Source organism: Bactrocera dorsalis, chromosome 3 (assembly GCF_023373825.1).
Source record: "Bactrocera dorsalis isolate Fly_Bdor chromosome 3, ASM2337382v1, whole genome shotgun sequence".
NCBI classification, from domain to species: domain Eukaryota; kingdom Metazoa; phylum Arthropoda; class Insecta; order Diptera; family Tephritidae; genus Bactrocera; species Bactrocera dorsalis.
Window position 1 is genome coordinate 66,913,901 of NC_064305.1, and position 12,635 is coordinate 66,926,535.

The 12,635-nt window shown below is 40.7% G+C and overlaps 1 protein-coding gene across 1 annotated transcript; it reads right to left on the minus strand.

Moving 5' to 3' along the window:
• Nucleotides 1–4,556: 4,556 nt before the first annotated feature.
• Nucleotides 4,557–10,928, minus strand: LOC105228983 (protein PTHB1). The gene is made up of 10 exons (XM_011209024.4): nucleotides 10,576–10,928; nucleotides 10,140–10,508; nucleotides 9,967–10,074; nucleotides 9,764–9,897; nucleotides 7,372–8,039; nucleotides 7,043–7,308; nucleotides 6,750–6,975; nucleotides 6,475–6,641; nucleotides 5,242–5,371; nucleotides 4,557–5,163 (listed from the first exon to the last, which is right to left on the minus strand). The coding sequence occupies exons 1-10, from the start codon at nucleotides 10,854–10,856 to the stop codon at nucleotides 4,651–4,653; spliced, it is 2,862 nt and encodes a 953-aa protein (XP_011207326.2). The 5' UTR covers nucleotides 10,857–10,928; the 3' UTR covers nucleotides 4,557–4,650.
• Nucleotides 10,929–12,635: the final 1,707 nt, after the last annotated feature.

Below are 12,635 nucleotides of genomic sequence, written 5' to 3' on the forward strand. Positions count from 1 at the left end.
AACAGGAAGTTCTGTTATAAGAGTAAAGGAATTAAGTGGTTATAACAGATCCCTGAACAATACGCCATCCTGAACTAACTAAGCGCAAGTAAATCACACTATATCCTTCCAAGGTTATATTTCAATAAGCACTTAGTGAGGATACTCTTTAGATGTTGATGGAGCAGATGTTTAGTAAGAGAGGATGATAAAACCTCTATCTATACCGTCGTGTCCAAAATGAACCCAGTCTCCAGCGCCTTTCAGGCCACGTTACCCTTGAAAGCCGAGAAAAAACACCTAAGGTTGACTCGGTGACACAATGATTTGCATAACCAAAAATTTAATGGTTTCAGGCTCTTCAAACCTTAAGGTACATATCGTCACCTGAAATGCAAAATAACGTATCATCAAAAAATTCGAAATTGAGTGTCTTATTGATTACGCTTCACTACTTCAAATTATATACATAATATTAAATATGTTCAACATTTTCTGGTTCTGCGGTCATATATAAACCAGTTTTAACCAATATTAATATTTTGTTTCACACATGTTCCATTTTATTCCGTGTTTCATTCATGCCACTGTAAATTTCTGAAAATGTTGTTACGTTAATTTGCATTTCAGGTGACGATATGTATATATATAAAGTCTGAGTTCAATACAAAATATAAGAACTGCTTTCTGGTTTTCAGGACAGTTGGAACACGTTTTTGGAATGACAAATGAATATTATGCCCATATCCACATTAATTTCTTTAAAGAGTGAAGATTTCTAAATCCTAAGGATTCTCAAAAATAAAAAAATTTTGTTTTTCTTAAGCAGACAAGCTCTACACACATTTTATATGATATCCAATAGCTTCTTCTTCTTCTTTCTATAACAAGAACTACTTTGTGCTTCTCGTCAAATTTGTGGTGTCCGTCCTCACATTATTGACAAATATTATTATTGGGACTTCATAAAGGCTAATGTATTAAATGTGAAGCTCTTACATTTAGGAATTGTTCTCGGTGGCTCCTGATGTTCGCAATTAAGCTGAAAAGAAATAACTTTATTTCAAGTTTCATGAACACCTCGAATTAATCGTCCTGTATTGACCTACAATAATAAAGAAAGATCTAATTCAAGGTTCGAGGTTCCTTACATTTTTAAAGAATACACACACAAACTTTAAATCTAATGAGTAATGTTCATTATCATTCGAAAGAACATTATTTGACATTTATTGTTTGAAGAATATCTCTTTGAAATGTTGACGCAGCTACGTCTCAGTTTGTCCATTTGTTTAGTCCAATTTTCGATGACTCGTTCGAGCATTTCGACTGGTAACTGGCGAATGACACGCGTGATGTTTTGCACCGAGGTCTAAATCGTTGCTGGATAGTTCGCGCAGACTTTAGACTTTACATATCCCTACAGAAAAAGTCTAACGGTGTGATAGCAAACGATCTTGGTGGCCAATCGACCGGCCCAAAACGTAAAATTATCTGCTCACCGAAGTGTTCTGTCAATAAATCCATTGACTGATGCGTTGTGTGAGAAGTTCTGGTGCCGTCATGTCGAAACCATATGTCACTGAGATCACGAGCTCCAATTTCGACATTAAATAGTGTGTTATCATGGTACGATAACGGTTGCCATTGACGGTTGCGTGCTCACCGGCATCATTTTTAAAGAAATACTCGTATGGACCGATGATTCCACCGGCCCACAGAACAAACCAAATCGTTGTTTTTTCTGGGTGAAATGACAGCTCCTGAATCTCTTCATATTACCCTTCGTCCCAAATGCAGCAATTTTGCTTGTTTACATACCCATTAAGCCAGAAATGGGCCAAATCGGTGACCAAAATTTGGCTCAAACACGAAAGATCTTCTTGGAACTTTTCAAGAGCTCATAGAGCGAAGCGATGTCGTTTGTGAAGGTCGAGCGGCTTCAGTTCTTACACAAGCTGTATTTTGTATGCATTCAATTTAAGATCTCGACGTAAAATGCGTCAAGTCGTTCCATACGCAAGTCCAACACTCTCAGCTACGGCTGCTATATTTTCTTCACTGCATGATCTTTTTAGTCGAATATTAATCAATAATGAATGCTGGGTCTCTAGATGGGTAATAGTGTCGCGGATAGTTCGCTCAGTAGGCCGATTATGTGGACCAAAAGTTGAGTGAAGCGCGTGAAGCATATTCTTTACAGAACGTAAATTTTCGTAATAAAGTTGAACGATTTGTAAACGTTGTTCAGGCGTAAGTCTTTCCATGATGAAATGCCAAACAATAGTGAACAAAAATAACATGACAGCTTGAGACGACTCAGACATGATCTCTCAAAAAAAGGCTATTGAAAAAAGTACCTCTACTTGGATCACACGTTATTAAAAGAATAAAGTAGAAGCGTTTTAAATAAAGCTAGGCATCTTTTTCAAAAAAAGGTACTGGACCAGTTTCGTGAATAATAATATTTAATTGGCTTAACAAATATTAAAATTTTATAAATTCTCAAATTTATAAAAATTCAAAATACAATTTTATTAAATTGTGGATCTAATAAATATTGTTTATTGCTCATTGTGTGAATACAATACCGGATCAGAGGGTTGATGCACGCGGCTCGCTTTAAACCTACTTGCTTGTGGCATTTTTTGCTTTTTTTTTGGTTGAAACCTATTCTACTGATTAGCAATTAGATGAGGATTTATTAAAGAATGCATGTACATTTAATTACAAAAGTAGACGTATGATCAGAAATACGTACGTTTGTATGTATGTAAATAAATAATTACTTTTGAAAAGTACACTTGAAAACAAAAAGCAAAATAATTAAGTATTATTTATTGAAAGCTGGATTACAATTTCTGATTATTATATATCTGATAGTAGTAAAAACGGGGAAGTGTTATAAGTCAGTGATATTTTAAAAGAACGAACTTTTTCCATCAATAATGTGAGCGGGTGTGAACTCAAAACACTCCTTTAGCGAATTTCGTTTTATCTCTTCGACCTACTGAAAACGGATTCCACCCAGCGACTATTTCAACTTGGAGAACAAGAAAAAATCACACGAAGTCAAATCTCTCAAAATGAATACGGTGATTAATCGATGGTATTCATTGAGTTTTCGGCTTTAAATTCGGTCACAATCATGGCTCGAAGCGATGGTGCATTATCATCGTGTAAAATCCATGAATTGTTCTTCAACAATTCCGACCGTTCTGACGGACGTTCTCACGCAAACATCTCTCAAATAGAACTTCTTATTGACCGTCTGTCCCTCTGTAAGAAACTCATGATGCACCAAACCACGAATATCGAAAAAAGCAATGGCGTGGTGTTGTTTTTCCCCTCCATTCCGATAAATCCATATCTCATCGGCAGTTATAATGCTCTCCATGAATGTGGGATCGAAATTCACACAATCAAGCATGTCCAAAGAGACCTGTTTACGGTACTCTTTTTGAAAATAATTCAACTTTATAGAGACGAGTCGATCAAGAACATATCTCATACCCACAATAACCACCAAAATCAGTCGAACGGAATCGCGAGAGATTTCGATCTCTCTTGCCATCTCTTTTCCACTTGCCTGACGATTTCAAAGTACCATATCCTTCACTTTTCTGATATTTTCATCAGTTGCCCCTTTCGATCCCTCGCTCGCCGGAAAAAAATCTTTCAGTGCACACTCAATCGGATCGCAAATTCTTACCAGTGTAGACCTTATTAATCTACTAAACTATCATGGTTATGTTACGTATAAATCTATGTCTGTTGCCAGGATGACGATTATGCTTGAATAGGTTTGTAAAGACCTTCGCCAAGCCAAAAACAACTGTGGATCTACTTAAAGTTTCGACTCAGAGCCTAGAACGTAACGCAAATCTTGCAATATGTTTTAAATCTATTCCAGATAGTGCATACATATGTAGAAATTTTAACCTTGCACCACGACCTAAGGTCTATTGCGCTTTTAGGTAGCAAATGAGTGAGACGGAAGAGACGAAAGTTCCAAGGATCTAACTTGTCTTCCTTCAAACAACTTCGACTACTTGCGTTAGATAAATTTTTTAACTTTACGCCGTGAACGTATTATAAATTAAGACAAGAAAAAGCAATAATTTCCAACCGAAGCTATACAAATACAAAAAGATTCATTACAAGAACTCTGATCGGTCAGCTTCATGACAGCTATATGTTGTAGCGACTCGATCTGAACAGAGTCTTTGGAGATTGCAGCGTAACTTTTGAGAATATTCTATGCCAAATATCGTGAAGACATCTCATGAATCCAATGAAAATGTTTTTCATACAAGCACTTGGTAACCGATCGGTTAATTGCCACTATAGTGGTCCGATAACGTCCGTTCCAACAAATGAGCAGATTCTTGGTGATAAAAGGACTTCAGACCGACATCTCAAAAACTGAGCGACTAGTTCGCATGTATATAGACAGAAGGAAGGGCAGACAGGCGGACATGACTAAATTGACACAGCTCGTCACCTTGTTCAAGTTTGTAGTACCCACTAGCCTGTCTTATGCGGTATAAGTTCTTGCTAGCCCGAAAGACTACCAATATCAGCAATATTTCTTTATTATATGTAACTTTTTAATTTACACTGACTCATCAAACTCTCCACGTAAAAACAAAAATAATGTTGTCGTAAACTCTACCACCAAATACCCAAATCACTGAATAACTCTTCCGACGTCGGCAACTCATAATCCTCATTCACCCAATCCGAGTTCTCACCCGACTTATTCTGTTGATTACCATACTCCTTTTTATAGCCAACTTTACGTAAATCATCCTCATCTTCTTCTTCATCATCCTCTACCGCCTCCAGTGTACTTCGTCTTACCATGCGGATTTTAGCTAAACCCTGTTCACTGGGCAGAACTTCAAGCAATTCATTAAGTCCACTGATATCGACTCCATTCGACTGCGCTCGCTCATCTGCGGCAGCTGTCGCGGTTTCCTCGACAGTCGCCTCTTCTGCACTAGCAATGCGTTGTATGCGTTCCAATATGGAGAGTATATGACGTCTAAATCGATTATAATCGAAATTTTCATGCGTCACATTGGTTTCGATAGCATTTATACCCTCGCTATTCTTCACACGATTCAGGGGACCATAATGATAGAGCATATCGATGCCGGGTGACATTGATTCCTCCCAACTCTTACAAAGGAAAACGGTTACATAGAAAGTATGAAAGGTTTTTTAAGGTTAAGATATTATATATCCCGATTAACTTACCAGCTCCGTCCAATCCTCGATTGGCGTACAAAGTACAGAACAAATAACATTCACTAATTTCTCCTCCATGCGTAGGGCTCCAATGAGTGAGGTGGCCACAGAAATTGCGCAAGTGAGATCACAACGTTGTCTGGGAAGAAAACCATATTTTTAAATTGGGAATAATAAGGAATGAAGATGTAAAGAAAACAAGACTTCCAAAGGAAGATTTCAACAGATTAAGACAATTTTCATACTATTGCTCTAAATATATTTACAATCGCGAAAGTTTGGTTGGATTCATAAGTCTGAGAGCCGAGCCAGCTTTCCGTGTTTCATATCACTACTAAAATATCTTTGAATGCGATCCAATCTAAAGATAAAGTAAGCTTAGGTAAGGCTGAGCTCGGGCTACATCCGGAGTCACAGCAGGCGGATAGTGAACGGCCTAAGCTAAGTAGGCTAGCTACGAATAGTAATACGTAGCCCTGACCAAGAACTGCGGGAAAGTATGGCTTGATCCAAAACGCCTCATGCGCCCAATGAACCTCCGGCGAAGAGGCGAAAAGATGCCACTTTTAAATGAGCGTCCACAAACCCCAATGGGGTTGCTTCGATGGAGAACCTACCCACGAGACGGAGGCAACAAAGCACAGAGGGAACAATACAACGATCAGCACCAAACGTGCAATGACGTCGACAGAAACCCTGGGCAAGCGCCCATCAGAATCGAGGTCAGTACGATTCTGATTATGGGGCCTAGAAACCCGAAACGGAGTAGTTTGACAAAGGGCTGGTGAAGGCAATATTATATCACCTCAGTAGGTAAGAGTGACATCGTTCCGAAATGGCGCTGGCAGGGTAATAATGTTCTCACCTCCGTCCTGGCAGGTGTACGTTCAATGCACGTCGCCACAATTTTATGGCTAGTTCAGTTGAAACAAGCTCATGATTCGTGCTCGAACCTGGCTCTGAACATAAGCTCACATAAGGACTTGTGTCAACCCTCGCGGGACTCCCTTAACCACGGGGTTCATAAACTGTAACTGTTACAACGTGCGGAGATAGCAGCCTGAAGCGGAGACCCACTAGAACAAAATGAATAAACCGCAACCTCAACAGAAAGAACAACGAAATAAAGATGACCAAGAGGAGGAATATGACACCGTTTTCCATAGAAGTAATAAGATACTTAGATCCTCTACATTCACCAAAGTTCCAATTTTTTGTAAAACAGATCCTTTCTGTACTCACATCTTTTCCAACTTTCTTATTTCCATTAGCTTATCACCTTCCGCAATCAAGTGATCGTAGTTCTCCTCTATTTGCATGACCAAAGTTTCTTTCGACTCATCTTCAGGCTGATCTTGCAGCTTACGTTGCAGAGTCTTAAATTGCTGCAAAAGTTTATCCAACTCCAGCTGTAAATAGGAACAGTAGAGTGGAAAGTCACAAAGCCATATAAAGAAAACTTAGGAATAGCTGGAGGTACGTTTTACGGACACTTAAAACTATACGTTGAGAATTACCGTTTGCTTGCGTATATTCTCTTGTGTCTCCCGATGCAGATCAATTTTACTTAAAATTGCATGAATGGGTAACACTGGATTAGCCATGAGTGTTTTCACCTTGGAATTTATGGCATTTTTGACACGCTTTCCTTTCAAAGGGATGGAGTCTTGAGCATGCTCCAAAGCTACTCTCATTATACGTTCCAATATCATTGGAAATGTTTCCAAAGTATCTGATTGTATTCTGTTAGATAGAGAGCGTAAGCAAGGAATAAATATGTAGACCGTAAAGATTCAGCGAGCATATTCACCTTATACGGTTTGAGTTCTTCGCTAGAACAATAGTCACAACTTCCTCGCATTTCTCATCACCAGGGCAGAGCAGAAGCAGACCTAACGCATGCGAATCGCTTTCCGAAGTGACGAACTCAGGAAAGAATGTGGATAATTTGGGTGTCAATGACTTCGACATAATATTATAGGTTAGTTTTATGCCAGCGGATTTCTGTGGCTGGCGCGTTTTATAGAACATGTTCAATGGTAAATAGGCGGACTGCTGCAAGACGCGTGGTATGCCCTGAGAAAGAGAGCGTTAAAGTTTTAAATTAAATATTCACTTACAATCAAAACCGTTACTCACTTTGACACTAATGAACGAAACGACCACGTCTACACGCGCCGTGTGCATATGCAATAGATCGTCCACATAGAACTCCAATTCTAATGTCTCCACCCGATCGGCCGTCATGTCCACATATGTAAGCGTATCCTGGCTACAACGTACACCCTCGGCTGTGTTAAAAACGACTTGTAACTCAGCTAAATCGATTTTGCATCTCAACTTTAGTATGCCCGTACAGGCGGGCAGCTCCTTAACTGCTACATGCGCTGGTACGTCCAGTAGCAGTACGTCTGCATCTTCACTAGTCTCCGTTTTGATGGTGAACTGTATGCGCACATCTTCAGCCGCACGTTTGTCTATATCTTCCAGGTCTGTCACATCGACCGCCGCTTTGATTTCCTCCTCCAACTGTTGCAGCTCCTTATGTGCCTCGGTAAAGCTTAGATCTTCCATAGTGACCGATGGCACCTTGAAGACAAATGGTTCGGAGCCGAGATAGCCAATACGCAATTGACCTGTGGCACCGAGTGCCACAATACCGCCAGGTAATCCATACAAATTGGAACGTTGTATTGCGACCGGTGGGTCGTCTTTGTATTGAGCAGCCCAAATGATGTTAGCACCCTCGTAAATGAAGAGTTTCCCCGTGTCGGAAGCGATAGCGGTGATTAGACGTGCACCGGGCTCTTTGAAGCAAAAAGAATTAACATAAAATATAAAAGAAATATTAAAATTATTTTTAGTGCTGGGTCATATATTGCTAGTAATTCAATCCGACGAAGAGGTCGTAATGTCAATACGGTACTCTGAATAAAACGCTAGCCTATATATAAAGACATTCACAACAGGTCAATTGGAAAGTCCCGACGTACCGCAAAATTCGTAGTTTTTATTCAACATAGTTCCCGCCAAGGGTAATACATTGATTACAGCGACCTTACGCCGAATGCGGAAGCAATTCAAAGCCCAATTCATGGTGTGATATGTAATAGTCGCTGTCGATGTTCCTACCTTTTTCAAGGTAGCCAATATTATTCCATGTGCATCGCAAAATACAGACGCCACAACTTCGCCAGTCGTTTGTTGCGTTTTTCCAAGCTTTAAAGCGGGTTCATCGTGTAGAGTTCATTTGGATGACTATCGATTGGACTTCGGAGTGAAATGATGGAGCCATGTTTCATTCATTGCCACATTCTGGAGGAAGGAGCCATGCGTAGAAGTTCACGCAGGTGAGGAAAGTTCTCTGATCGCCATTCACTTGGGTGGGACCAGAAACGATGCTTTTACATATGGTTCAAGCAGTTCACGACTTCCAGTCTTAGTCCAAATATTCTCTCAGTAGCCTCTGTTTGAAGGCGAGCTAAAGTGGGAAGGCGTATCATTCCTGCCCAGGGTTTGCGACCGACACGTAAAAAAAACACGCTCAATTAAAAGGACATAACAGCCTCGGATGGTAGAACCACCTTTTGATGACGGCTACTGCAAACGTATTAAGTATTGCGATTTAAGGACATGCACTTGGAATTTCCGGTGCTTTAATTGGGAAGGTGCCGCTGCCCAGCTGTATAAGAAAGGCGATGGCCGGTACAAGTGCTGAGACGAGTAGGTCTTTGTGCCTTTTACTACTGTGGTCAAATAAAGGATTGCAAATTCGGTGTGGGATTAGTGAAGGAAGAGACCCGTCGATGAGTCCTAACATTCAGCCTAGTTGATGAACGTCTAGTCACAATCCGCAAAAGAAAGTGTTTCAACATATCGCTGATCTGCGCCTACGCCTCAACCAAATATGTCCTCTATGCTATGAGAGCTGCTCCCGCCACAATGTCAAAATTGTGCTTGGCGACGAAGGTATCTTTGGCACAACGGTCGTTAAATTCGGCCTCAAATATGAAACATCCCCAAATGGGTTGAGGCTGATCGACTTCGCCAGAGCCCGAAATATTTTTATCTGCAGTACTAGATTCCAGCATAGGAAAATTCATCACTTGTCTCCGGATCGAAAAGCCATTAACTAAATTGATTTTGTTGTGATAGACGGAAGACACGTCTCCAGTGTTTTGCGTACGCTCTGAGGTTCTAACATTGAATCGAACCACTAATTGTTGTAGCCAAGATACGCACCCGCCTCTGTGCAGCAAAAGACGCATTTCAACAAGCACTTGGAAGGTTCGACATCGAGAAGCTGCAATCACAACAGGCATCCGAACGATTTTCTACTCGACTTGCACTTCTACTCTCTGAGAACACTCATCAGCAACTCGGTAAACTGAGGTTTTATGCATCCTAATTAGTCCTAAAATCTATCCAACATGGAAACAAGCTACAATTTTCTTCACTATTTCAAGCGTGACATGTTATCATACACTAGAGTCTTGGAAAAAGTTAAATCAATTTCAAAATAGTATATTACCCCAGTAATAGCCGACCACAAACGAGTAAAAGCAACTTGGTGTATAATCCAACTTCAGTATGAAGTCCACAAGACCATCATCGGTTAAAGAAATAAAATTGCGCTCGCCTAAAACCATAATCGTAGCGGAGTTGCTTTTAAATTAGAAATATAGAATTACAAAATTATCTAGTTAAATATAGAACGCAGTTACAATTACTTACGACTTCGCCTGTACCACACACATATCCACAATCCCCTCACCAATACACACCGACCATGACGGCTTGAACTCGGCACGATTAAGCGAAGAGTGGGACAGATCTTGATAGCTGTGGAATGAGATTAAAAAAAAATACAAAAACTTATCTCAAATACCATATACAGTTATACTTACGTAAAGCACTCTAAATTCCAACCGGCTGTAAAACGTAAGAAACTGTCGGTCCGTTCGCAATAGACCACCGGTACTGGCAATGCACGATTGCCCGGCAATTGACACTCATACAAAATGCCATCCTGTTCGTGAAAGGTCAATGTGCCATCCAAGTGTGTAATGCAGAAGAACTCACGTCCTTTGACGCGCCCAAACGAGCCTTTGGTTAAAGCTAAAGCGCCACGCTTCAGCTTATAGTCGGCTAGGGATTGTAGACGCAATTGCGCGCCATGCTCAGCAACGCCGCCAATCGCGTTTAGCTTGTAAATGACCACCGAACGCGGATGCAGCACGGCCAGTTGATTCTGCTTCTCATCAGCCATTTGACCACTGTATAATTAAGAGAACGCATAAAAATTCATAAACTCAAGCAACTGTTCAATGTGACGACACCTACCCACTGAAGCGTCCCGCATATATGCCCAATATGGGCTGTTTTAGGTTCACTTCCAGCAACAAATCGGTCGGCCGAAAGGCATTGCCATCTTCGATGTGTCGATTTTGTTCCAGACGCGGATTGAAAATGCTCAAATTGCCGCTATGCGAGCCGACTACCACATAATCTTTTTCATTGTCATCGAGTCCGAAGCGGGCGCACAGCAAACTGGCCACGTCGTAGTTCTCCTCCAGATCGGAGCACTGGGTGTGCCACCAGTTGCAAACGTTGAAGAGCGACATGACGCGCTTGACTGGCTTTGCATAACGCGTTGTGAACTGTCACAGCTGTCCGAGTGGAAGCGTTGAGCTTGTGAAAATTGCCTTGCATTTGTTGATTTGTTTACGTCGTCGTAGGTGTGTTGCTATGGCAAACTGACGTCAGCTGTTGGAGTTAACAGCGACCGGCATTTATGTATATGCTAGTCTGGTTTAGGGGGTGATGTGTCGTGTGCAATATAAGCAGAAACATTTCATAACTGGAGTACATTTTTAATTTCTTTGTCGAAGTACTCTTTAAATAAATGTTGGAGGAGACTTATAAAAAATATATCCCTCAGAAGCAGATATCTGCTCAATAGAGTCCCTCGACGAAAAGCATGCCGAAGTATCACCATATCACTTGATGGCTTATGCTACGTACATTCCATCAAACGATGCTTTGTGAATTCCACTTTCGATTAGGTCGAAATCTATCCTTTGAAAGCAAAGCTGATATACTTTTGGATATCTGTTTCCAGCAGTTAGAGGCCTTTGAACTAATCGTTACTTGAGTTCGTCTGCTGACTCAGAAATATGAGAAGACCGGATCTATTGCATTTTAGCCACGCTGCTCTTTTTTATATTTTTTAGAAGTTATAATAGACGTGGTGCGATCTGTATAATTAGATATTGTTATTAGAGGACCCTTGTGGCATAATTTACGCCAAAGTAGGTAGTTAGGTAGTGTGGCTGTCTGACGACGCATCTTGGTTTTAAAGAGGTGCATTGTGAAACCCCCATTATTAAAATACCCTCACTCTTTGTCTCCACTCTGAACCATCTAGTGCTTTTGATGCAGCTTATCGGTACAAAAAGTTTTATCTGTGCAACCTCCGAAATGTCGTCAAGAAACCCTCAACCGATGTTGGGATTCTTCTCCTATACAAATGTAAAATGACGTCTGATGCCGCTCTTGGTCTTGTTCTAAGAGCTCCACTGAGGCATATGCTAGTTGCTCTTTGTCTGAGATTTGCTTTCCATACGCCTTACCGCGTATTTCTTTTCCATTAATGCTATGTGGGGTCACAGGTATGTAGTGCTGTAGCTGCTTTCTTTACCCTAGCTTCTAAGTTTGGTCTCCATGAAAGCTTTCTGCCTAAAATTAGTCCCAAGTAGCATGTTCTCTACCCTATTCTTAACCAGGCTTTGGAGTTCTATGATTGAACAATACTAGCTTTATCTTGCTAACATTTAAAGGATTACATGGCTTCACGGCTTGTCTTATTTTATTCTATAACATCTCTTGAATATTGTCAAAAGTTCTGAAGCATGCGGGTCTATGTACTCTACAAGTACATATATTATATTACAGTTCGGTGTGTAGTATTCTGACACATCTGACTAAAACTGGAAAGTCGATCATTTTCTATGTTGCCAGCAACTTCCCTTTGTCTTTTCCCCTTAGGCTGCGGTCTAGCACTTGGCAGTTATTGCGGTCGTATGAGGAGTGATGGAGCACAGGCTGTCGAATGTTACACCGAAATTTTAGGATTATTAACGGTCGGAATTTTGTTGTCATCGATTATAATGTAAAGTTGTACGGTTGGCTGTGTCAAAAGCTTTTGGCAAGTCCGACGCTATAATGATAGTCCTCCTAACGGGTGACTTTCGATTTAGGTCATGAACTATATAGGCATTAATGACACTAAATGTGCACGGAAGCCATGTTGATGATCTGCTAGACTCAGGTGGTGAGTGAACGTCGGAAGAAACATGGCCTCAAAGGTTTTTAAAACTGGGGATAGCAGAGTTATCCGGCGA